The following is a 27,303-nucleotide window of genomic DNA, read 5'->3' on the forward strand; positions in this document are numbered from 1 at the left end:
CTGGTGCCTGCTGCCTTTGGACACAGATCTGCTTGATGGAGTCTCAGGCACACTCCCTGATAACTGCGGAACAACCAAAATGACAATCACCAGGACAGAAACACCTAGACAAAAACAAGCCAACGCCAATTACAGTACCTTAGATTTGAATGACCACATGGTCAAATAAGGAACTATCAAGCCAACAAAGAACATAATCACCATAAGACTTATTTTCTACATATTAATAGTTACTTGTAAATTTAAAGGCAGAAAGGCTAAATGCCCTAGCAATGAGGCATAAGAAATCAGACTCGGTATAAATGAATTAAAAAGTTTATTAGCCATAGAAAAAAACCAATTCCTCAAAATCATCTCCTCTTAAGTCCCCTGTAAACAGTAAGCTTACAGAAAATTTCCTTCTCATGAACAGAAAATCACTATACTTTTGGTCCAAGATATGTTGGGTTTTTTCCTTCTTCTTCAAATGACAGATGGATGTAACTGAATCTATGAACGAGTGTACTTGCCCCAAATGTGCAACATAAATACAGAAGCGATGAACAGAAGACTCATAACCAATACTGGAACAGGGCCACTAGAAATAAGAAAAGAAAGCACGCTTACTCTTAGTAATAATATTATATTTTTAACACTAAAGATTTCCTAGGGGAAGGGTAGGGTCGAGGGGAGAAGCACTTAAGAGTCACCCAGGAACATAATTTATATCATTTTAAAATAGTCCCAAAATTATTACTGTGGATATTTTGAAGGTGTGGAGATGACAGCACTGCAGTTATCTTTCAGTAAAACATACCAAAATATATACAAATGCAATGAACAATCTGATGTCTTAGAGACACTGGTCTCGCTAATTTCATATATTTGATATTTTCTAAAACAAAAAGAAGAAAAATGTCTTAAGCTCTTTAAGTGTAAATGATCCAATTACCAAACTATTTTTTTTCAAATTAAGATTTATTTAAAGACAACCTTCTTGAGAAGGGTTTAAAATGAGTCCCCTAAAGAATGAGGTGCTTCAAATTTGCTCTCTGTAATATTTAGAAAAATGACATCTAACAAAGACCAAAAGGTTGGCAGTCAGAACGCCACCAACTCACATATGCCCAACCCCATGAATTACTTCCTAAATACATTCTTACCTTATCATACAAGTCTCCAATATAATAGAAAAAAAATCAATCAATAAACAAAACCAAATCTCAAGAATTCCAGGGAAGCCTTCATAGGCTAAATTTGTGATCCAAGTCAAGCTGCTGGTCAAATTAATTAAACTAATCCACATTAACTCAATTTTGTCTCTTTTCTACCAGACAGACAGTATGGAAAGAGTATGGGATTGAACAGTCAGAATATCTGGTTCCATCTATTGCTGTTTGGCTTCAAGCGTGTCAGTTTGCTTCTCTGAACATGAGTTCTTCATCTGCAAAATGGTAACATCTCTCACCTCACAGGACTGCTAGGCAGATCAAACTAAAAACTAGACATTGAAAGGTCTTTACAAAGCACCAAGTGCTATGCAAATGAGAGTTGCTGTTGTTATTCCAAATAATTCCTTATGCACTGGGTTAAGTCAGGAAACAGCTGTAAGCAGTGGTGTTCTGGAGCCTACTCCGATCAGCAACCTGTGGGATGAGGTCTGCCACACAGTACCAGAAACACTGGCAAATGAGGTGAGCAAGGCATGGGGACAGGGGTCCCCTGGATGCCCATTTCCCATCACCTCATGAACACTCTCAGGCCTAAAAACTTGGAAAGTAGTATGTTCAACCTCCCGGGTCTACTCACCACCCTGCAAAGGTGAGGAGGCAAGGAACTTTTGGTAACACAGCCTAATGGAAAAACTTCCATTAGGTTGTAATAATATCAGCTTATGCCTCCAGGAGAACTTTGAAAAATCACCCAAATCCTATTCAAATGATTACTCCTATTTCTCAGTGTGAGGCAAGACCACCAAATGAAGAGCAATTTCTTCTAATTAAGCAGTTTTCCCTCCAGTTGTCTCTGTTCCCATCATTTACTCTGACATGGCTACATGAAGATCTTCCCTTTCTTTCCCTCACTCCATGAAGAGATGTCATTCCAGGCCCTACCCCATCTTATTGGTTGATTAATGGGCATACCAAATTCAGCCCACCCGGTACAAATGAAGCTGCTGTGTACCATAAATCTCACCACAGAAAGGACTACTAGTGGTAGAGACAGAAAGCACTGCTGCCGCTCTGTTGACACTGGACAGAAACACAAGTCTGTTCCCAAGACTTACACTTTGAGCCCAGGTGAATCTTCTGTGTAGAACCGCCACATGCCCCCGGTGCCTGCCGAGGTCGTGCGGCCCGCGCTCCTTGTTCCACAGCTGGCATTTTTTCTGTAGAAGAGGAAAATGTTACAAATGGCCCGTTTTCAGAAATCCTTACAATAGCATTATAACATACGTTACCACTATACTATAAAGAACCAATAGAAAGCAAAAACTTTTTCTTTGCTAGTACCCACCCAAATTCCTGCTTTTATTCCTCTGATCATAACCATGATAAGCACGTGCCAGATGCCAATGCATACAACAATCCTGAAAAGCAGTTACTATTTCCATTTTACAAAGTAGGAAAATTAGTCTCAGAAAAGGTTAAGCAAAGTGCCTAAGACCACACAGCCTGCAAGTGGCCAAGCTAGGATGTGGACCTATTCTGAACCCAGAGCCCACCCACCTGCCCACAACATCCGGCCACTTCATTTGGACGGTGCATTTCATTTTCTCTTCACGTGTATTTTAGTGAAGCCAAGTAGTAAACCCTGTGTAAAAATGCCCTGAATCCATATGATCTGATCTGAAAATAACTACTTTAAAAGATGCGCTTTAAAATTACTGTATTAAACTGCAAAAGAGACAAAAAAAGAAAACTTTAAGCTTTAATTGTACCCAGGTCCTAATATACACTTATACTAAAAATTACTTTGCAATCTGTTTTCACTATTTGACATAGTGACCATAGATCTTGCAGAGAGAGGTAGGATTTGAAAAAATGCAGAGAACACTCAATCAGAACTTGTCCCTCACAAGGGGATCAAGGCTCATGAGATGAGCTCTATGATACAGGTAACCCTGGCGAACAGAAGCAGCCTAACAGCACTTACTCTGTTGACCAGGAACAGAGAAGCCCTTGGTCACTGGGGAACCCCACTCAGCAACTATCCTCCCACTCAGTATTTCCCCAATCCTGGCTGCTCATCTCACCCCATTGCTAGAGTGGTATGACATGGGGAAGTAGTAAGTGGCGAGAGAAGTAAGAAGCAATCTTCAGCCCACGTATTACCAACTCAGAAGTCCTAGGTGGGGAGGAAAGATGTTCCCACTATTAATCAAACCCCATTCCAATATCTGTGAGTTGCTGATTCTGGGATTTTGAAAAAGAAAAGGGCATACAGGAAAGAAACGGAAGCGAAAACCCTATCCTCACCATCTCCTCTTGCTTTCCTCCCAACTCTGGTCCTAGTGCCCACCTCACCCAGCCATGGCCTTTACATCACACTCTGAATGAAGGAAGCACAGTCTACAGCTTCTTGGCTCCAGTTGGCATTCCAGCAGAAAGAGCAGTGTTCATGCCAGAACTTTGAAAGCAATCAGTGTCAATGAATTGGGTCAATTGTACTAAAAGGATTACATTTCAGACACATGAATTACGGGCTACATGGTAGCATGGGAACTTATAACTTTACTGTATGACTGTTTCTATGGGAAAGCTGATTGTAAATAGCAAACATAACTGTATAGGGATTTACACAGTAATTCATGCACTTAGAAAAGCTTTCACACACACAGATACATATCATTTAATCTGTGGGGTAGGTACCTGCAAGTTTTCTCCTTGCTCATAAAAAGGAACTTGACCTAGAAGATAAACCCAGTGTGGACATACTAAGTCATGTGCTGAGGCAGGACTTGGACTCATACACTTTCTACTATTCCACATTCTCCCACCTTCAGTTCCTGACTTCAAAGTCTCCTGGAATTACAGGAGTCCCAGAAGTATCGGGCTGGCCTCTTTCAAGATTTCTTACTTCTGCTGGCACGTGGGACATAGCAGAGGATTTGAAAACCAGGGCCCCCCAAGAAATACCAAAATGTACTAAAAATACCTCCCATTCCCTAGAGGCAGCTAGGTAAAGGTTAATAGAGCCCATTTTAATCTCTCGAATTTCTATTTGGGATCTATTTTGCCCTTTCTTTCAGGCCACGGTATACCTGCCCTCTTCCTCTGTCTCAACACAATGGTTTTCGTAACTAACTGCTTACATACTTTGTTCTAACGTCATGACCTTTGGCTTTTCCTTGAAGCCAAGCTCATTGACCTCAGAATCTTTACACTTAACCATTCCTTCTGCATAGGAAGCCTATTCCTCCCCACATCACTGCATGATTTGTGTTCTTGCGTCTCTCAAGTCTCTAATCAAATGTCACCTACTCTGAACACCTTATGTAAAATAACAACCTATCCTCACCCTATCCCCCCTGCTCTCTACACCCCACCCAGCTTCATTTTTCTTTTACATTTACTTATTTTCCTTGCTTATGGTCTTCCACACGGGAGTTTAAGGGGCACGAGGGCAAACCCTGCCTATTTTGTTCACAGATATATCCTCAGAGCTGAAACACCACTGGGCATGTAGTAGACCCTCAATAACTATATGATGACTGTCCTAACATCCCTGGCTATTCCACCACCTTGATATCCCTAATTCCCATTAATCCTGCTAGAATACCATGTAAGCACTTCACAGCTTTACAGTTTACAAAGCTCCTTTTCATCCTCAAAACAACTTCCTTGTACATTGTATTTAGCAGAGCAAGGACTCCAACCCCAGCCTGACCTTAAATCCCACATTGTATCTTCTCCAATGGTATTGACTCTATTACCTCACTGACCATGACGAATGCATGAAGAATGCAAATCTGCAGACTACATAATCCAAAGCATTGTTATTAACTATTAGCTTTGATGTTTTCTCAAAGACTTACAAACAAAGATATATTCTTTGATGACTAATACTTATTACATTACACTTGTGAAATACTACTTAACCACTGCCAAAATTCTAGAAGGAAACACTGTCAGATTTTTCAATACATACAACCATGGCCTGTCTAGTTACACTGGCTCCATGATACTGAGTCCTAAAAGATGGCATCAGTACCCACAACTTTAAAAGCTGCATCTGTCCTCAAATGTTTGAAGTTCTCCATTTCACTTGTGCCTTATGTATTTCACTTTTATTATTAAATAAGTTATTTCATTATTATATTTACATTTGATAAATATGTGCTTTTTCTTTTTTCTTTTCTTTAGGAATTCTCAGATGGCCAAACTTCCCTGCCTCAGTACTACCAATTCTCATTAACCAGACCCATTTCCCACCGTACCCACAGGACATGTTTGCCATCCCTGCACGAAGACTCTTTGGTGTCTAGGGTGGGAATGGGACAGCACTCCAAGTCCATATAACCTAAACCACAGCTTGACGATACACTTCTCTTAAACATCTCAGTGACAGGGAACTCACAAGTGTTAAGGATAATCTTACCATTTCTGACAGGTCTATTAACTCCTGCTGTTTGCAAAGTCAGAGAAGTCCTCAAGAGGAAATCACCCCTGAGCTTAGTCTTAGAAAATAAATAGAAAACTGTCTTTAGGTAGGGGAGAAAGTTAGTGAGTTCAGAAAACAGTAATAAGATCATTGTTGCTAGATCACAGGAGAGAGGGAAGAGAGAGGTTAGCCTGAAAGGACCACCAAAAGCTTTGGTATTCCATCCTGAGCCCTCTTTTTTTTTTTTTTAAAGTTTAGCAACAAGAAAGTAATAGAAAAACTAAACAGGAGAGTAACAGCAGAATGAAAGATAGATTGAAATGGAAATGACCTTGAGAGAAAAATTAGATAGCAAATGCAGAAGTAGATGAGTGGTTGAGGATAAAGCTGAGGTAACAGAAACGGAGTAGGAAAGAACTAATGAGAAGGTTTTTGTGTAGAATTTAAAGTCCGGCATATGACTGGATAGAGAGAGCACATAAGCAAAATCCAAGATGACGCTGAAATTTCTGACTCTGGGTGAAGGAGTGTACAGTAGTGCTATATGGAAGTAAGGAGATATAACTGGGAGCAGGGGAGCTGGGAATTAGAGTGAAGGAGACTTAGTTTTGTGTCCCACAGGTATGTTAGATTGTGCTTGGGGCCTCCAGATGGAAATATAAGTGCAAAGCTCACGTCTAGAGACGTTAGTTTAATGACATCAGTTGTACCAAAGTTGTCTCTGACCTTATTCCAGTTTGTTAACTTTCCTTTTTTAAGAGTGGTGCCCGAACCCAAGCAACAAGAAGAAAATGTCGCCTTTCTTCCAAAAAGTCTTTACTGCCACGGCCACGTCACCAGAAGCTCATTTTGCCCTTGTGAATCCTTTTTTTTTTTTTTGGCGGGTGGACAGGGTCTTACTCTGTTGTCCCAGATAGAGTGCAGTGGCGTCATCAACCTCAAACTCCTGGGCTCAAGCGATCCTCCTGCTTCAGCCGCCCCCCGCCCCCCCAGTAGCTGGGATTATAGGCCTGCACCACGCCCAGCTAATTTTTCCATTTTTTCATAAAGACAGGGTCTCGCTCTTGCTCAGGCTGATGTTAAACTCCTGACCTTAAGCAATCCATTCTCTCTGGCCTCCCAAAGCGCTAGGATTACAAGCGTCAGCCACCGCGCCCGGCCCCTTGTGAATCTTATTAATACACTAGGGTCTCCTCCCCAGAACGAGTGAAATCTTGTGATCCTTCTCTCCGAGTCCGCAGCCAAAGGGGGGCAGGGATCTTTACCTTTGCCGGACAGTGGATCCTGCAGCCCGGGCGGCCACTGCTTTGCTGGGAGAGCGCCCTGAAGAACCCACGTTAGTGCCACTGGGGGTCGGACCGGGCTGTAGAGGAAGACAAGGAGAAAAACGGGTGAGCCCCACGGGCCTACCCCAAACCCCAGCCCTGACGGCCGAGTCCGGCACCCGCACGGGAAGCTGGGGAAGGCGAGGGAAGAAGGGCGCCTGGCAGAGGCGAGGAGCAAGGAGGGGAGGCTGGGGCCGCCATACCATGGTGGAGACTGGAGGGTGGCAGGGCAGTGAAGTGGACCGCCACAAAGTTTCGGAGCCTCTAAAGCACTGACAGCCGCAGAAACCAGCTCAGGCCCCGCCCCCAGAGGCCGGGTCCTCGCTGACTCCAGGGACCCCTGGGTTGTCCCACAATATGCCTGTAGATATTCTGCCGTAGGCTACTTGGTTAGCTGCTGTGTGGGAAGCACAGACCTCCCATCTCCTTCGTTTGGATCACATCGTCCTTCATAGAGTCCAAGCCCTACCAAAGAGAGGATATAACCAGAGTCAGACAAGAAATTTTCTCCGGCAGTTACTGGGCGCCCACAGATTTGCGCTGATGTGGCCTAGCGGACGCACGCACGGCGGGCGGAGTCAGCCCGCAGTGGCCCGCTGGGAGCCGGGGGCGGAGCTTGCGCGGAAGCCCCCGCCCCCCCCCGCGCCCCCCCCCCCCCAGCGCGCTGGGCGCAGGCGCGGCTCCCAGGCCATGGCGGAGAAGCGGAAGCGGGACCGGGACCGAGACCGGGACCGGGACCCGGTTACCAACCCGTCAGTGCTGTTCCTGCACCCGGACCTGGGCGTGGGCGGCGCCGAGCGGCTGGTGCTGGACGCGGCACTGGCGCTGCAGGCGCGCGGATGTAGCGTGACGATCTGGACAGCGCACTATGACCCGAGCCACTGCTTCGCCGAGAGCCGCGAGCTGCCAGTGCGCTGCGCCGGGGACTGGCTCCCGCGCGGCCTGGGCTGGGGCGGCCGCGGCGCCGCGGTCTGCGCCTATGTGCGCATGGTCTTCCTGGCGCTTTACGTGCTGTTCCTCGCGGACGAGGAGTTCGACGTGGTCGTGTGCGACCAGGTGAGGCGGCTGGGGGAGTGCAGACCTCACTGTGCAGGGTGCGCCGCAGGCATGACCTCTGAGGGAGGACCGCTCCCGTTTGCGGTTCAGAAAGATCGGAACTGACCTGGAGAAGTCAGGGCTGGGAGCAAGCCTGTGGTTCCCTAACTTTAGCGTGGACCCGCTAAAGCTGCACATTAAAGCCCGCCCCCCCCCCAAGAAGTTTTTATCCTGGAGCCTGGAGGTGGGGCCAAAAAATCTGCATTTTGAACTGCGTCTTCCCGGTGATTCTGAAGCAGATAGGCCTTAGGGCTCGCTCGAAGAAACACTAGCGTTCGAAGTCAGCTTCGGTCCCCTTTTAATTCTGAGTAACTGGTGTGTTCTCCCTGCACAAGCATATGTGTATGTCTTTGTAGGTGTGTCATCTTATTTGTTTATAATTGGGATTATGAATACCTGCTATTGGGCACCTTGCTTTTTTCCAGCAAAAATTTCTATTTGGGACATCCTTATATATCAATATTAGAGACTCACTTCATTCTTTATTGTGGCCGGAAAATCCAGTTTTGTTTAAATGTGCCATGGTTTAAACATTTTTTTATTAAAGGACACTAATGTTGCAACCAGTTTTTTGTGACTAGATTAGCATTATGATGAAAATCCTTGTACTTCATTTTTTTTGTACTTTTGCAAACATGTCCTTTGAGTAAATTCCTAAAGTCAGTGAGTCCAAGAGTTATTCATTTTAAAATGTCAATAGCTATTGCCAAATTTGCCTTCCAAAGAGGTTATGTCACTTTACATTCCCGCAAAGTATGATAGAGCCTGTTACTCCAGGCTCTTGTCCCAATGGATATTATCAACCATTTTAATCTTTGCTAAAATGATAGATGGAAATGGCATCACATTTGTATTTGTGTTTCTTTAATTATGACTCCTAAGTTACTTTTGATCATTTCTGCTTGTGTGGAAGCTTTCTTTTTAAGTAATGTGGACATTTACCAAACATCCTGCATGTGTCAGTAAGCACAAGGCAGGTGAGACTGTACTGGATAGAGAAAAAAATTCTGGGCTTGGAAGTGGGAGACCTGGGTTCAAATTCCATATCTGCTGCTTTAACTAAGTCACTTTGAATAAATTGCATATTATCCTTAAAGCTTACCTTCAGGTGTTAATTAAGTGAGCTGGGAATTAAGTGACTTGTAAGGATTACCAAACAAGAAAGTCTGTGTTGATGCCAGCGTGTATTAATATTTAATGCTCAGTCATGACTGTAGTTAGTATTTATGTGCTAAACTCCAGGCATTTTACATACATCAGTGCATTTAATAATTATAATTATATGGGTTTTTTTGAACTATAATTGTCACCATGTTGCGGAAGAGGAAACTGGGGCCCAGAATGGGGTAAATTACTTGATCAAAGAGAGCTGAAATTCAAACCCTGCCAATCTTGACTCCAAAGCTTGTGCTCTAAACCTACTATAGTTCATTCATTTCAGTTCCTTAGGCGAAAGATCCTGAAGCTACATCTGTCCAGTATGGTAGCCACTAGCCACATGTGGCTGTTGAGCACTTGATGTGTGGCTAGTCTGAACTGAGATCTGCTCAAGTATAAAATACAAACATGATTTTGAAGACTTAATGTGAAAAAAAGAATATTAATATCTTTTAGTATTGATTACATTTTGAAATGATAATGATGTAGATAAAATGGATTAAAATTAATTTCACCCTTATTTTTAATGTTACTGGATTTTTATTTGTTTGTATTGGACAGCACTGTACAAGAGGAAACCACTGGACTTGAAGCTTTAAATGTTTAGCACACATCTAGCAAACACCTACCAACCTTCTATACACAGGCATTGCATGGGTGAGAGTCTGGGGGAACAAGGCAGAATCAGACATTGTCCCTGAGGAGCCCATAAACAAGTAGACAGGGTGGGTGTCTGTGCTTTTGGTTGCCTTGAAGTTCAGTTCACAAGTCACTTTATCTACTGTTAATTTTTGCTTTGGCTAGGTGTCTGCCTGTATCCCCGTGTTCAGGCTGGCCAGACGGCGTAAGAAGATCCTGTTTTACTGTCACTTCCCAGATCTGCTTCTCACTAAGAGAGATTCTTTTCTTAAACGGCTATATAGGACCCCTATTGACTGGATAGAGGAATACACCACAGGCATGGCAGACTGCATCTTGGTCAACAGCCATTTCACAGCTGCTGTTTTTAAGGAAACATTCAAGTCCCTGTCTCACATAGACCCTGACGTCCTCTACCCATCTCTGAATGTCACCAGCTTTGATTCAGCTGTTCCTGAAAAGCTTGATGACCTAGTCCCCAAGGGGAAAAAATTTCTGTTCCTCTCCATCAACAGATATGAAAGGAAGAAAAATCTGACTTTGGCACTGGAAGCCCTAGTGCAACTGCGTGGAAGACTGACATCCCAAGATTGGGAGAGGGTTCATCTGATCATGGCAGGTGGTTATGATGAGAGAGTCCTAGAGAATGTGGAACACTATCAGGAGTTGAAGAAAATGGTCCAACAGTCTGACCTTGACCAGTATGTGACCTTCTTGAGGTCTTTCTCAGACAAACAGAAAATCTCACTCCTCCATGGCTGCACATGTGTGCTTTACACACCGAGCAATGAGCACTTTGGCATCGTCCCTCTGGAGGCCATGTACATGCAGTGCCCAGTCATTGCTGTTAATTCAGGTGGGCCCTTAGAGTCCATCGTCCACAGCGTCACAGGGTTTCTGTGTGATCCTGACCCATTGCACTTCTCAGAAGCAATAGAAAAGTTCATTCGTGAACCTTCCTTAAAAGCCACAATGGGCCTGGCTGGAAGAGCCAGGGTGAAGGAAAAGTTTTCCCCTGAAGCATTTACAGAACAGCTCTACCATTATGTCACCAAACTGCTAGTATAATCAGATTCCTTTTAAGGTGTTTATACTACATTCATTAATGTCATTTTTATAGATTGTAAACCCTGTTTTGAAACCAAAAAACCTAGAATCTAGTGCAGAAGAGATTTTTTTAAAAAAAATAAACTTAAGTCTTGAATCTGAGCCAACTTCCTATATACCATACCTCCCTGTCTGCTTTTTCAGGAAAACAGTATCTTTTATGCTGTAATCAGTCCAAGTCTTACCAGTGTTAAGTTATAAATACGGTACAATTCTATGTCCAGCAGAGTATTTTAATTATATTTTCTCTCCATTGTTATTCCTCTGCCTGTAAATTTTGAATGATCTTGTGCCTTAATTGGTTTTGAGAGTTTAAATGTGTCGTTATGAAAGTTGATTAATGTGGCTTCATAGCGTAACAAGAACAGGGTTACTGTAGTTCCCAGAATCAACCCACTGAAGTGTTCACTGTCATCTGTTAGGAAATTTTTGTTAGTCATATCTTTGCCTGGATCCATAGCAAGAGAGCTGTATTTTCTTTTTCAAAGAATGATTTATTGTATTTTTGTACGCTGGCATATAACAATAAAACATGTTTATCATAGAAAGAGACAAAAAAAATATTAGATTTTGGTCTCCATGATCTATTTTGGTATTGTTAGGAACATAGATAGGACAGCCAAACCTGAAGTCAGAAAAATAAAGTGGGTATTAAAATGAAGAGGGAATATTGTCACACATGCAGTGTACATCTTGTTAATAATGTCATCTGGGTCATCAGTTTTGTTAATATTTGTGTTGTCTTGACTAAGCTCCTACTGAGTATAGGACACAAATGTTTTTTATCCTTCAAGGCCTGGCTCAAATGCCACTGCTGTGACACTTTCCTTGACCCTCTGGCTACCTCCCAAACTAGAACTAATCTTCCTCTTCCGTATACTCTAGCTCTTTCCTGACATTGATGAGTCTTATAGTTCCTTATTACGTGTTAGCCTAAGTATCAGTAATAAAGTAGTTTTAAATGTACCTTTAAAGCTAAGTTCATTTTTAAAAAAATAGTAAAGATCACTAGCCAAAGGCTCCACCTTGATTAACTAAGGGCACAGACTTGAGAGCCTAACAGCCTATATGATCTTGGGTAAACTAATCTCTGCGTCTTGTCGTCTTCATCTGTAAAGTGGGATAATTGTATTCTTCTTCTTTCCTTATAGGGTGGTTAGGACACATTGTGATAATATATGTCAAGTGCTTAAAACAGTACTTGGCACATAGTATATAAATGTTAGCTATTACTGTTTTGCAATTTTGGGACATTGCAAATTACTGCATTAGTTCCATGTGGGGACATGCTACACTACCGTGTTTTCCTTTTAGGGTTCTTTAGAGCAGCGGTCCCCAACCTTTTTGGCACCATGGACCAGTTTCATGGAAGACAATTTTTCCCACAGAATCGTTGGTGAGGCAGGGTGGTGAGTAAGCAGGGTGTGGAGCAATGGGGAATGGCTATAAATATTCCTTTGTGCTGTACGGGCCCAGTCCCCCTTCCTAAGTTTCATGGAAGACAATTTTTCCATGGACGTGGCAGGGGATGATGGAGCTCTGTGGCCCAGTCCCTAACAGGCCACGTGGTACTGGTCCACAGCCCAGGGGTTGGGGACCACAGCTTTAGAGAATGAAATTTCAGTTTATAATTTAGCATGTGCATTTCTGCCACAGGATTATTTTAACAAAATGACTACCAAAAGGAGTACTATAAAATGAGGATGTCAAATATTTTGAGTTTTTTATGGAATGAAAAGTTCTGTTGAGTTCTGTTTTCTTTGGCATTGGGAAAACTTACTGTCCAGTAGAGAAGTCATCCCCACTTTGTGGCTTGGTGTGTGTGTTTCTAGGAACTGTAGTGTTTACAGAAAGGCCTGGTGGCTCTCACCGTGGCATTTAGCATAGACAGACTTGGTCACACTCTGATCTATAACACAGTGCTTACCCATCCCAAACAGTAAAACTTTTCGTTATTTGCCCATTTTTATGCAGATCCTTCCAAGTGGACTACATGAGTTCATGGGCCTTTAGTTTAACTTCATTGTCCTAAGCCCCAGCGGGTGACAGTAAGACTCCACAGGTCTGGGAGGGATGCAGAGCCCTGCCTGCCATGAGCTTCCAGTTTCTGACCATTGACCTCCTGGCTCCTGGACCTAGGATGGCGCTTTGCCCATAGGAGGTATTCTCAGTTTCCAAAACTAAGCTGAAGTTAGGGAAAATAGAAGCATGAAACATTGAAGGTGAACTGTAGGGGACCTTATCAATAGTAATTCTTTCACTTTGTACAGGGCATGGTATGAGATGCATAGCAGACAACTCATTTAATCCTCTCAACAGTTCTGTGAGTTGTAGGTATTCTTCCCTTTGTCCATGAATGTAGTGTTGTCACATAGCCTTGGGGGATGGGCAGAGTCTCCAGGCCCTCTGATTCCAAAGTCCAACCACTTTACCATCCTTCAGTCTGCCTTCGCCATAACCAGGTTCCTCGGGTGGTGTTTCTTCCCTGCAGTTCCCTCTGCAGCACTGCAGTCACACTCCTCCAAGTCCTCAGGTTTAGAATGGCTTTGCTTTCACTTTCCTTTTTCATCTTTGGGGCACTTGTGAGATGGGTATGATTATCCCCTATTTTATATACAAAGAAAGAAACTCAGAGAGGTGAAAGACTTCCCCAAGGGCACACAATTAAAAAGCCAGCATTCAACCCTTGGTTACCTGAACCATCCAAAACTCTGCACATACCAGAATTTCTCAGTCTGCTCCCCTTGTTATGCATAAATGTCACATGTCCTTCATACATACATACACTCATTGGGCCAGTGGAGTGGGGTTCATGTCATGTAGTACATAGATCCTCCCACTCAGCTAAGGGGGGAGCAGTATTCAAAATATATTACAAGGTTATACTAACCAGAACAACATAGTATTGGTCTGAAAACATACATAGACCAATGGAAAAGAATAGAGAATCCAGAAATAAATCTATATTTTACAGCCAACTAATTTTTGACAAAGGAACCAAGAACTTACATTGGGGAAAGGACACACTCTTCAATAAATGGTGCTGTGAAAACTGTATATCCATATGCAGAAGTATGACTCTAGACCCCTACCTCTCATCATATATACAAAATCTACTCAAAATAGATTAAAGACTTAAAGCTAAGACCTGCAACTATGGGAAGAAAGCATAAGGGAAACACTCCAGGACATTTGGTCTAGGCACATATTTTATGGCTAAGACCTTAAAAGCACAGGCAACAAAAACAAAAATAGACAAATGGAACTATGTTAAACTAAAAAACTTTTCCACAGCAAAAAAAAAAGACAACAGAGTGAAGAGACAACCTATTGAATGTGGAAAGTATTCATCTAACAAGGAACTAACATCCAGAATATACAAAGACCTCAAACAACAGTACAAAATAATCCCATTAAAAGGGGGGTAAAGAACACTAACATACATTTCTCAAAAGATGTACAAACGGCCAAAAGGTATCTGAAAAAAATGCTCAACATCACTAATCATCAGGGCAATGCAATTCAAAACCACAATGAGATAACATCTTATCCCAGTTAGAATCACTACTATTATATTAAAAATATAAAAAATAACAGACACTAGGGAGGATACGCAGAAAAGGGAACTCTTATACCCTGTTTGCGGGAATGTAAATTAGTACATCTACTATGAAGAACAGTATAGCTATTCCTCAAAAAACTAAAACTAGAACTACCATACAATCCCACTACTGTGTATTTATCCAAAGGAAAGGAAATTGGTATATCAGGGGGATACCTGGACCCCATGTTTATTGCAGCACTTTTCACAATAGCAAAGATACAGAATCAACCTAAGTGTCCGTCAATGGATAAATGGATAAGGAAAATGTATTATATATACACAGTGGAGTACTGAATTAGTCAGCCATAAAAAAAAAAATGAAATCCTGTCATTTGCCGCAGCAACATGGATGGAGCTGGAGGTCATGTTAAATGAAATAAACTAGGGAAAGACAAATATCACATATTCTCACTCATGTGGGAGCTTATAAAGTTGATCTTTGGGAGGTAGAGAGCAGAATAATAGTTAACAGGCTGGGAAGGGTGGGGTGGAGAAAGAGAGGTTGGTTAATGGATACAAACATACAGTTTGATAGAAGGAATAATTTCTAATGTTGGATAGCAGAGTAGGGTGACTGTAGTTAACAACAATATACTGTGTATTTCAAAATACCTAGAAGAGAGGACTTAAAATCCCCACACTTAGAAGTGATAAATGCTGGAAGTGATGGATACCCTAACTACCCTGTCTCAATCATTGCACATTCTATACATTTAACAAAATATCACATATTTGTACCCCATAAATGCGTACAAATATTATGTGTTAAAAATTTTAAAAAAACTTACAGGCCATCCCTTCCCACATACTTTTTACCCATTGCTTCCACTTCGTCAATGAATCTTACTAATATATTACTATATTTAGGACCTACCTTGTGCAAAGGACTGGAGATAAAAAAATGAAATTAACAGTTTACTACCCTTTGACTTACATAATTCTGCACTGTTTGATATTAATATTCCCAGACTTTTTGTTCATATTTGAATAATCATATTTTATCCATATTTTAATTTTAAATGTTTTTTGGTTTGTCTAATAAGCAGAAAAACCTTGGATTTAGGGCTTTCCTTGTACCTAATAGAATTAGGCTTTTATGTTTTGTTAAAGACTACTGGGGTTGCTCTTATTACACTTGTGTATAGAGAGATATATCCTTTCTACCTTCCTTTCTTTCTTAAAAAGGATGCTTGCTCTCCCTTCCCCCTTTCTTCATTCTTTTGGTCTCCAGTGATGTATATCGTTATCCCATTATTTCAATTTAAATAATTTCTTTCAAGTATTAATCTCAATTTTGGCAATATATTCCAATCGTTAGAACTTATTTCAATATAGTGAACTAATCTCACTGCTTCCTACCAGTCCTTAATTGCCATTCTTAAGTTCCTACCTTAGATTCATTGTCCCCTTCCTATGGAAAACAACTTTGAGTAACATTTTCAGAGAAAATATATGCATTTGCGTAATTTCCATTGTCTTCACATATAAATATCTTGATTGTATACAGAAGTCTTTTTTGGCAGGGGAAGGTGAAGGCAGCTGCAGCGTCCTGCTTTTCCCAAAAGTCTTGAGTCACATGTTTTTCTTTCAAAGCTTTGTAAATGTGTTATTATCTTCTAGGACAGCTGTTCAACCTATAATATACTCTGGGAATAATAAACTATGAAAGATGCTTCAGGAAAAAGGGTTCCATGGACACACATTAGTAAGTGTAGGAAAGTTTCCATTCTATTGGAAATGTACCAGGCAAAGTAGCATAGTAGAGGCCATGAGCCACCCAGAGGTAATGAGGATGTTTTAACTTTATTTCCAGTGTACCCAAGCTGTTTCACCACAGTAATATGGAGAGAAAGCAAATGACCAATATAATGGAATAGGTAACAACTGTTGAGCATTTACTATGCACTAGGTGCTGTTCTAGAACTTTGTCTACGTATATCAACTGATTGAATCTTCACAACAGCTCTATACAGTTGGTAGAATTTTTCAACCTATTTCAACAGATGAGGAAACTGAGGCAGAAAGAGCTAGAAAATGCTGGAACCAAATTCAAACCCAAGCAATTAGCTCCTGTAGCATTATTCATAGCCTTAAGAGTTGGCAGGTAAGGGGAAAATAAAGGCAACTTCTATATCTTTCCTAAGTCTGAAAAACAAAGCAAAATATCTGATTGCACCAGGAAAAAAAGGGAACTTTCCACCAACCAGAAACATGCCCTGCTAGACTGTCACAGAATTCGATGCTGAATTATGGCAAAGGCACTTTGGGGGGTAATCTGACGATAGTCCATGCAAGTGCTCAAACTCTGCTGTTGGCCAACATCCAGGACCCATCACTGAATGCTCATCACCTCATCAATTCATCCTCCTCAACTGACGGGCAAAACAACATCCAAATATTCATTGCACATCTGTGCTGGGCAGATTATACATTAGCAATTCAAATCTGGCCAGTGTACTGGCCGTTCCCATAAATGCATCTGTTTGGGTGAGATGCCTTGTTGTCTGGCTTGGATAATAAGGCAACTCGGTCTAATCTTGAAGAACAATCAACCCATCTTGCGAAGGTGACTGGCTGTGTGTGTTCTTGCCCTGGCAGCATTGGAACAATGGCCCCATAATGCACTTGACTCAGCTGGCAATGAAGTCCCATCCTGATTAGTAGCCATGGCTGGTGTCAATCACCACAGGATGCACCATTGTCCTCTGGTCTCCAACACAGTATATTTACAGGAAAACAAAGGCTTTGGGGGGCTATGGCTGCTTCCCAGAGATTGCAAAATAGATTGAGCTGTCAAGCACACAAAGTAGATGAAGATTAATGAGTTGTGCGGACAATAAATAGGAAGAGATGACCATGAATATGCTAATGGGCATTATCCATAGTCACCGTAATTGCTACCAAAATTAAAAGGTGGTGTGAAGAAGATGGGTCATGGGGTGACAGGGAGATAATCTTGGATGCTTGAGACACTCACCCCAGATAAGACTCTCCACAGGTTTCCTTTCCCCGATTAAACCATCGAAGCATCATTGTTCACGAGCTGTCTGAATACGTTCCTTTTAAACAGGGATAAGGGGGAGAAGCTGAAAAAGTTACTTTAGGGAAAGATGTAATTAGAATGAGAAAGGTGCTTATCAAAGACAAGAAGTGATCAGCTGTCAGGCTCCTAGTTCATCCCCAGGGACAGAACTGATGAAGGATGTCACTTCCAACTTCAGACCCCCACCCCAGACCCGCAGGGGTTGTTGAGAATGGTATTTAGATCACCTTTCAGGGAGGAGTGGGTGATTTTTCAAAGTATTCTAATACTCTGATTTTTGAAAAAACAAGCATAATAGATAAAGTTGAAGAATATGATCTTTCAAGGTGAATGAAATCTTGCTACCGTGAATGGCGTGATTTTGAAAAAGCTATATTGTGTGGAACTGTGGCGTGGCTGCTTGGCCGAGTCCCACCCAGCCTCGCAGCCGATCCTCACAGTCCCCCGTGCAGTAGGATGGTGGTCTCTGTCCCCACTCACCTCCTTTCTTCCTTTGCATCCTCACGTCTGTGTTTGGGGGTGAAGTTCTCATAGCAACACACCTCGATAATGCTGTGGGAGGCCATGAGTGTCAGAAAGAGTAAGGTTTTCTTGTTTCTAGCTTCTCTGTCCTGGACAACCTGCTCCCCCAGAGGCATCTGAGACATTCCCTGATTGCGGGACTCACCTTTGTCCTTCAGGAGAGAGACCAGGCGTGTTGCTTGGCCCACACCAGGCGAAGGGCCTGCAGGAAGAAGCCGGGGGCGCAGGACGGAAGGCAGCAGGGGAGGAGGGAGGAAGGGAGATCGGGGGAAGGGCGGGTTCCCAGAAGGCTACCTGAGGGCTGACTCTGTGTAGACTGAAGATCTGCCTAACAGAGAGAAAAAAAGGAATTTTATACAAATGTTTGAAACAACCTTACTGAGATAGGTGAGAGAAAGAGGTAGTGACCTAAGCAACTCTGGAAATGACTGAGGTCTGGAGAACGAAAGGCCGAGGGAATGGCACGTAAGCAACAAAGTTGTTTCCCATGAGCGCATGGGTTAACAATCCTGAAACCAATACACGTGTGTCCTGGAATTGAACGGTTAAGTAAACGGATGGCAGGTGGTGGAAGCCAGGTGTCTCACTGATGGAATGGGATTTGCAGGTAAGCAAGGGGAGAAGGCTAGAATGATCCACGTGGGAATGGAGCAGAGTTGAAGACGTCAGTATGAACTCATGTTTAACTTAGTGTAGACTCAGATGGTTACACACAGAAATAGTGATACACAGGTTACTATACACACGTATGTTTCCTTGCTCTGTTAGCTGAGAGGGCCTAGAAGCAGTGACACTCCAGGATCAGTGACATCCCAGTAGCGACAAGCACACCTAGCACCTCAGTTTCTATGCCACTCTCCAATAAAAGGCACCAGGGCTCCTTAGAGGAACCGCGGATTCTAGGACTGGGGCAGGAATGTACAAGACAAGCCTGCAGCATCTTGTAAAGCCAGAAAGTGAGGAAGGGCTTAAAAAGAAAAAGCCACATTGACAGAGTATGCCAGCGGGACACAGGAGCAACAAAACAAATAAAGTATTGCTATAATAGTAATCAAGTAAAACCCTCAGTATGAAATAAATATGCATGGCTCCACACTGATTAAATGATTGAATAAATAAATAAATGGAAGAGAATAAAATAGACAAATCTCCCAAGCGGAAGAATTCTGAATAATTTTGAAGCTACCCTACCCTCAAGGAGGTGGAGAGTAGTTCCCTGCTCTAATTTGGAGCTTCTTGCCAAAGAATACCGTGTGGAAAGGGGGAAAAAGAGTATCTTTATAGTGGAGAAAACTGACAAAAGCCCCTTCCACCAGGTGATTGAGGTCAATATCGTAAGTCGTGTTGATAGGGTGTACCCTGGATATATATATGATGAAAATGGCGCTTTACCTCTGTGGTCTTCTTCCTCCAAACCCATAACGCCAAGCTAATCATGAGAAAAATACCAGACACGTTCCAGTAGAGGGGCATCCTATAAAATACCTGACCAGTACTCCTCAAACCTGTCAACATCATCAAAAACAAAGTCTGAGAAACTGTCACAGCCAAGAGGAGCCTGAGGAGACATGACAAATAAATGTAATGTGGTATTCTAGGTAGGATTCTGGAACAGAAAAAGGACATGGGTAAAATCGGTAAAAAAAATTTGAATAATGTTTGCACTTTAGTTAACAATAATGTATCAATAATGGTTTGTTAACTGTGACAGCTGTACCATGCTAATGTAAGACTAATAGGGGAAACTGAGTATGGATTATATGAGAACTTTCTGTACTATCTTTGCCATTCTTTGGTGTGTCTAAAACTATTCTAAAATAAAAAGTTTATTTAGAAAAAAAGTTTGCAGTATCTTTTGTGCTTAGTACTAGTACACTTGTAGTTTCTGGCACTTTCAGCTTCTACAGTGGAGGATGGGAGGACTTCAAGGGGAAATGATGACTGAGCTGGGTTTTTCTCCAAGTGGTGAGAAATTGGCCTTTCCTTTCACTTACAGCCACAAGCACAGGCAAAGCCAAGTGGAGCACTGAGGGAACTTAGTTAAGGGGGAAAATGTCTCCATTGAAGAAAAATAAGTAGCTAGGATATGATGATCTAGATGGCCGTCTTCACTCTGCTGAGCCCAACTTAGATGGGAACTAATTTTTTTTTTTTTAGTAAAAACAGTCTGAACAGGCTTGCAGGGGATTATTCTGTCGATGGCAGTGCTTTTGTTTTCTTTAAGCTCATGTCACCATTTATTGGAATGTAAAGAGAACCATTATCATTCAGTAACCACCCCCACTGAGCTGGGGTCTGTCACCCACTTAGGTGTCAGAGCTGCGCACTCCACTGGTTGCTGTGCATGGCAGAAGTTGCAAGGGAAGAGAAGCAGAGTTCCAGTTTTGTAATTAAACAACTCAGACTTTGAGTCCCTGCTCTGCCACTTTCCAGCAGGTGACATTGGGCAAGGTACATTTCTGAGCCTTAGTCATTCACACTCCTTTTCACTTGCGCTCACACACCAGCTGTTCCAAAGCACTTAAAACTCCGAACTGGAATCATCTGTTAACATCTCCATGAGCCCAATGGACTGTGCCCTCCTCATCCATCTCTGGAACCCTGGTGGGCAGCCCAGGGCTGGTGCACAATAAGCACTCAGAGGTGTTTGAATAAATATATGCATGAGGAAGGTAAGAGAGTTGTGTGCCTTATAAAGTACCCTCAGTCAATAAAAATTGCTTATTGAAAACTGCTGTGAACTTGAAGAGATGTAGATTCAAATCCTTCTCTGCCACTTGTTGGCCAATGATTCTAGGGGTGAGTAATAACTCTTCTGAGTCTCAGTTTTTCTTTTGTAAAAGTGGGGACAGTAATGAGGCAGACAGTGTTAATGACTCCCCAGAGGAAATTCCCAACTCCCTTCTCTCTTCTCACTACTACAGAAGCTAGAATAGCTAAGTGCTCAGGTTCCCTGCCTTCCTTATGGCTTGCAGTGGCCGAGTAACTCATTTTAAACCAATGAATTGAGAGGGGGAATATTGAGGAAAGATATCCTTTCCCTAAAGAGAGATAAGAACAGGAAAAGAAAAGTTCTCACAGCCCCTGCCCTGCCTCTCCAGCAGCCGTCTTGCAGCCATGAAGGACTGAGCCCAAAGAGGGATGGCAGAGCAGAGCCATGATGCCACCAGTGGGCAGCTGAACTAAGGCCAGCAACATCCTCCTCCTCCATCCTGTTTAGTGAAGGGTAGATGTCCTCATGATTCATGGCACTGTTGGTCAGGTGTTTTGTTACTTGCGGCCTAAAGCATCACAACCAATAAACTTGCCTCATAGGTTTTTGTGAGGACTGATTAGAATCATCCAAGTGCCAGGCATGCAGTGAGCACTTAATAAATGGGAATTCACTGATATTAGTATGGCCTGCAGCCCTGTCCACAGGGAGCCGTGTGGTTAAGAAGGCAGAGGGGGTATACGGGGGGAGGGGTGAGGCAGGAAGAGCAGGTTGGAAGGGGACTGAGTGGTAGAGGTGATTAGGGGAGTGGGTGGAGAGTGGAAAGAGGGAAGGAGGAAAGAAGACAGGGGAGGAGGGGCTATAATAACTGAAGCAAAATGGCAAAATAATCATGGTAGAACAAGAACTCACAGAGTCCAAAGTTGACTTAAAGCAAATAAAGAATAATAACATTTCTCGTACACCTGGCCTTCTAGACTGGGACTTGGACTCACTGTATTTTGCAGAGTCTGTGAGCATTTGACAAGATAATACATGTGACAGGGCCCAGCCCATGGTAGACACTTAAATTTCTACTGAATCAAGTGATAGCAACTGAAAATTGGCAATTGCAGAAAGGGCCAAAGAACCTAATTTCTTGCACCCCTGCCATCCTACCTGAGTAGGTATCAGGTGGCCCATGAGGTGAGAGCCTAAGCTCCTTCCAGGTGCAGTTTAGAAAGGGGAGTTGAAAGCTTTTCTGACAAGACATAGTGTTTGATGTCATTTAACAAGAAGGTAAAAGGAAGGCTCTGCAGAGCCTGGTGACTTTCCTTTAAACAGGCCTCTGCAATACAAGCAAATGCTATATAGTGAACAGAAACTCCAGGTCCATTTTACCTTTAGGAATTAAAATACTAATAACAAAACCAGAGTAGATTAAAAGGAAACAGCTATAAAACCCATTTGGAGGACATTTGAATACAGACTTGACATTAGATGATATTATAGAATTATTAATTTTCTTAGTAATAATAGTGTTATCAAAATGGCAAGGGGGTTTCAGCGTAGGTCCAGTTGCTTATGGCACAAAGATCCCATTATTGAGACAACAAGGATTGCCAAGGAAGAAAGGAATTTGTTATAGGAAAGATGAAAGACTCTTGTCTTAGCTTGCCGGGCTGCCTCAAATCTGCTTCCCCAACTAACGGAGATTATGGGCTTTTAAAGGAGGGGTCATGTGCCTTGGGGCAGGTCATGGTGTAACTAACAAGGGGCTACCATGCATTGGGTGTAGGTTATAGGGGATGGTGAGTTGTCAGGAAGTCTGCCCAGTGGCCTTGAGAATCTCAACTCCTTTGTCTTGCAGAAAATCCACCATTTCTGGGAAACAACACAAAAGGTGAAGTAGTTAGGTAAGAGTTAAGGGAGAGGATTTAAAAACATATGGGGGTCTTTGAAATTTGTTCATGGAGTGGGTTACAATAGCAGATGATAATATAGGAGTACGTTCTTATTCTTAGGAGACTATCTCACTCTACGCAGACTGCCATAACAAAATATCACAAACTGCGTGGCTTAAACAACAGAAATTTATTTTCTCACCATTCTAAAGACTGGAAGCCTGAGGTCAGGGCACCATTTATTTTAGTTGGTGACTAGAAATGTTTGAACAGCATACACATTTATGGTCAGAAAATATTAATATTAGCTTCTAGGCTGGGTGTGGTGGCTCACACCTGTAATCCTAGCATTCTGGGAGGCTGAAGAAGGAGGATAGCTTGAGGTCAGGAGTTTGAGACCATCCTGAGCAAGAGTGAGACCCTGTCTCTATCAAAAATAGAAAAAAATAGCCAATTAGCTGGGCATGGTGGCACACACCTGTAGTCCCAGCTACTCAGGAGGCTGAGGCAGGAGGATCACTTGAGTCCAGGATTTTGAGGTTGCAGTGAGCTATGATGACGCCACTGCACTCTAGCCTGGGAGACAGAGCAAGACTGTGTCTCAAAAAAAAAAAAAAAAAAAAAAATTAGCTTCTAAACACTGCAACCCTGCCCCCAAATAACTTTTTAAAATTCAGATTGTTTTCCCATTCCGTTATTTGCAATCAGAGTTTTCATCACAGACAGATTTTTATAAGTTAGCCCTAGATCTGGGATTTATTTGCACCCATAAACAAAACCCCAATCTTAATCGCAAACTATTTCTGATTCTCAGTTAATGTTCTTAAACATCTTGTGTCCCGAGGGACTCTTTGCCCTGTCATATGAAGATGACATTTCAAGATTTGTATCTCCCCAAAGAAGCAAGTAGATCATAAAACCTAATGTATTCCGTGGTTTGGAATGATAATTTCACCAAGAGATAGGGGAATATTTCACTGTGTATCATTACAACATCTACGTAAGTTGTTAATATACTACTTCCCTTTAAATATTCATCCAGCTTCTGTTTATGGAATGGCTCCTACATCCCCAGTAGAGACTGTGGGTGGGTCACATATTGGGGGGAGATAACAAGGACAAAGCTGTGGACAGCTCCATGGCTTGCGGTAAAAGCGTGGTGGATAGAGGGCAAACCTATTTAGTGGGGATAGAAGGCAAGAAGCCGTCAGAGGTAAAACCACCAGTCGACCAGTCGTGGGCAGCGTGCTGGAGGGGAGTGCTTTGGCCAGGAGGAGGGGCAACAGCAAGGCCAAGGCCGACACTGTATGTGGCCATGGGATGTCTGTGCCTGGAGACTCTGCCAGGATGGAGCAGAGGCACGAGCCCAGATGCAGGGAGCTTGAAGGAGCAGGTAGGAAAAGAGGCACGCGGTACAGGGAAGCTACCAGAATGGAGTACGATTCAATTCAACCAACATCTTCTGCATGTCTCTGCCTAAATCCTGTGCTTGCGTTGCTACCAGTCTAGTAACAGAGGCAAAGAGACACACGGCAAAGTCTCCTACGAGGAAGACCAAGCCACAGGAACCTGGAAGCAAAGGTGTAGGAACCTGGAATTCTGTCCCTTGGGAGTAATCTCAGAAAGCTTATCAAAGTGATAAGGTGGCCTTGTTCTGTGATTCGAAAACAGGATTCCATTTCCCACTCCTTCCCCTCCTAACTAGGTCACTTCAGCGCCCCAGTTCTCCCATCCGTAGAAGGCAGGTAGTAACATGACCCACTCTCTGAGGGTGGTTACGTGGCTGAAATGGAGTAGTGTGCGCGGCACTTGGTAATGAGCCTGGCACGGAGTGAGAACTCAGTTCACGTTGGTCTTTACTGTTACTCTAAGAGGTGGTGATGGCCTCAGGGCATTGATGCCAGGCTTCGTCCAAACGCAGAGAAGACCCCCCTGTACCTTTAGGAGAGAGAATGATGGGACCCAGTCTTCCATTTGGAAAGGAGACTGTGGGGCGGGCAGTGCTGGGGTCACACCCAGGGAACAGGGCAGCGGGCTGAGCCCTAAGGTAAGTAAGCACAGCCGCAGAGGAAGCCTTATTTGAAACTAGGAAGAACTGTGCCTGTTTGAGCCAAGAGGAGGGTGACGGTGGAAATGGGGATCGCAGGGAAAGCGGGAGGAAGGTCATCACAGTGCCAAGTGATGGGAGAAGTAGGAGAGAGGGGGAATGAGCTGCAAATGCTACAATTTCATAATTTCACTCTCAAACTACGTTGATACTTCTACAACTCTACACTTAATGGTGGAGAAAGCAGGGAAGAGTCATTGATTTACATCTTATAGACACATACCATATATACGTACACACACACACGTAAATGCGTGTCTATATAAATTTTTCAGAGAAGAAATAATGTTCTGAAATATATGGGTTGGTTATCTGTTTGTTCATCCCTCCATCCCTCCCTCCATTCACACTCTATCTACCAGCCCTGACCACAGAAGATACTCCACAAATATTTGTTGAGCAAATGAAGGAATGAATGAATGCCAAAAAAACTTGAAGAATGTGAAATATAATTTAAAACTCTTAATGGTAGTGCAATATTACAAAACAGTCTTTTTTCACTTCTTTCAATGGATAACTCAGGCGATAATTTAGGAGCTAATTCCCCACCACTTTAACTCCTATTCAAATCTAATCAATAGATCTTATGGGTGAAACACCAGCTCAGGGCACTTTACCCATTACTGGCAGGAGTGCATATTGATGCAACTTCTGTAGGCAATTTGTACACTCTCTCAAGGTAGGCATGCATTGTACACATACCCACTAATTTCACTTTCAGGATGTTAGCCATTAAATAGGCTCACACATGGGTAAAATGACATCTTACAAAGATATTCACAGAGTATTGTTAATAACATTAAAAATGAGAAAAAATTGTCTGGTGACAGGGCCAGTTAAATGATAGCATACCCACACAATGGGATACTGTCCAGATATTTTTAAGTAAAAGAAGCTTTAAATATGTTGTTAGGAATGATGTACAAGATGTAATAGTAAGTGGAAATAAGGGCACGTGAGCCTGGATATGTTTTTATATTCTTAGGCTACTCCTGTCAGAATACACAAGAGACTGGTAAGTGGTCGCTTCTGAATTGGGGAACAGAAGTGGGAAATAGACTGACTTCCTGTGTCCCTTTTGTACCTACTTTGCCTATTTTTAAAACTAACAAAATTTAATTTCAAAGTCAAATAGTATGGAAAGGTTCACAATCATGAAGCAAAATTCCTTTGCCCCATCACTCTCCATCCCTAGTCCCCATGGTAACCACATGAGCACTGACATGGCCACATGAGCACTGACAGTAATGGTCTCCAGTCTCTACTCAGTTGGGACACTTTAGGAGTGCTATAGAGTTCAGGAACAGCCAAAGGGCAATATGTTTTGTTTTGCTTTTTATGGAATCAGACTCAGAACTGTCAGCATCCAGTATGGGCTCTGAGTGTGTTTTTTGGGACAGAGGTGGAGGGAGGCAATGGTTAGAGATCACTTAGTCCAACCTGCCCATTCCACGGAGGAGAAAGTCAAGACCCAAAGAATGGGAGGACTGTCTCCAGGGTCCCGTGCTTCAGGGGCTACTCTCGAGCTCCCCAACTCCCCGTGTCAGCGATCTCCCAGGTCAAAACACCTCAGAGGACACTGAAGGCTGGGAGATGCTGGAAGGGCAGAGAGACCCCACCTACCCGCCCACTGCACAGGTGGTGAGACACACCTTAGGTGACATACACCTTAGGTGACACAGCAAATCACTGTCAGAACCAGGCCCAGAGCTGTCACCCTGTGAACTGTTACCAGCCCCCTCCAGATGCCCCGCCTCCCTCTTGGGGGACACTGCTTTGTGCCTCTGACCACCTTCGGTGACAGGGAGCCAGCTCCATCCCGAGCACTCTCTGGGCCCCTTCTTCTCCATCTCCGTCTCCAGACAGGAAGGATACTGGTGACAAACACCAGCGGGAGGGGCAGCGACGGTCATCCGGTACCTAAACAGCCATTCTTACACTAGACTGCTCCCGAGGACGGGAACATGATGCTGTAAAGGCTTTTTAAAAGCTCTGGGGCAGCGGGCATTCCCATCACCTCCCCTTAACGAAGTCACCTGTCTCAACTTCCCAGATTTCCAGGCAGGGGCTCCATTCACGCTGTCCCTTTGGAATACCCAATGTGTCGGTGACTGTCGCCCTCTTGTGGCCGATGGACAACACGCTTTTAGCTCCGAGAACAAAGGCCCCTCAGTCTCCCTCCCTCCCTCCCTAGTTAGGAAGAGGTGGCCCTGTCGGGTTTTTATTCCGGAGGCCAGGCCTCGGCTGTCACAGCTTGACTGACTAATGAGATGTCCGTCAGCTCAGGAAACAGCTGTTGAGTGCCTGAGTGAGGGGCTGAGTCTGAAGGAATGAAGTGAAAACTGGATTTGTGTCAGAGGCTTTGGCAGGCACTGAGAAGTCACCGGCCATCAGAGCTGACCCCAACGCATGAGTGTGTGTTGCCCCTCATCACCCACCCCAGCCCAGCCCACACCGCCACTGTCACTGAAACCCAACCTCAAGGCCCAGCTCTCACGCCCCCTCCTCCGGGAAGCCTTGCTTT

The 27,303-nt window shown here is 43.3% G+C and overlaps 2 protein-coding genes across 2 annotated transcripts; one reads left to right on the forward strand and one right to left on the reverse strand.

Annotated features, from left to right (window-relative positions):
• Window positions 1–299: 299 nt before the first annotated feature.
• Window positions 300–7,224, reverse strand: SEC61B (SEC61 translocon subunit beta). Its single transcript, XM_045563974.1, has 4 exons — window positions 7,112–7,224; window positions 6,849–6,946; window positions 2,267–2,368; window positions 300–577 (listed from the first exon to the last, which is right to left on the reverse strand). The coding sequence occupies exons 1-4, from the start codon at window positions 7,112–7,114 to the stop codon at window positions 490–492; spliced, it is 291 nt and encodes a 96-aa protein (XP_045419930.1). The 5' UTR covers window positions 7,115–7,224; the 3' UTR covers window positions 300–489.
• A 332-nt stretch (window positions 7,225–7,556) lies between these two features.
• On the forward strand, window positions 7,557–11,473 carry ALG2 (ALG2 alpha-1,3/1,6-mannosyltransferase). Its single transcript, XM_045563973.1, has 2 exons — window positions 7,557–7,964; window positions 9,966–11,473. The coding sequence occupies exons 1-2, from the start codon at window positions 7,599–7,601 to the stop codon at window positions 10,866–10,868; spliced, it is 1,269 nt and encodes a 422-aa protein (XP_045419929.1). The 5' UTR covers window positions 7,557–7,598; the 3' UTR covers window positions 10,869–11,473.
• Window positions 11,474–27,303: the final 15,830 nt, after the last annotated feature.

The sequence above is a fragment of the Lemur catta genome, chromosome 10 (assembly GCF_020740605.2).
Source record: "Lemur catta isolate mLemCat1 chromosome 10, mLemCat1.pri, whole genome shotgun sequence".
Classification (NCBI taxonomy): Eukaryota; Metazoa; Chordata; class Mammalia; order Primates; family Lemuridae; genus Lemur; species Lemur catta.

What these genes read in the sequence shown, in the direction of transcription:
- ALG2 (XM_045563973.1), top strand. Translation starts at nt 7,599, where the DNA reads ATGGCGGAGAAGCGGAAGCGGGACCGGGACCGAGACCGGGACCGGGAC. An exon ending in ACGTGGTCGTGTGCGACCAG is followed by an intron (nt 7,965 to 9,965) that starts GTGAGGCGGCTG and finishes TGCTTTGGCTAG; the next exon opens with GTGTCTGCCTGTATCCCCGT.
- SEC61B (XM_045563974.1), bottom strand. An exon ending in GGATCCACTGTCCGGCAAAG is followed by an intron (nt 2,369 to 6,848) that starts GTAAAGATCCCT and finishes CCTCTTCTACAG; the next exon opens with AAAAAATGCCAGCTGTGGAA. An exon ending in GATTCACCTGGGCTCAAAGT is followed by an intron (nt 578 to 2,266) that starts GTAAGTCTTGGG and finishes TCTTATTTCTAG; the next exon opens with TGGCCCTGTTCCAGTATTGG.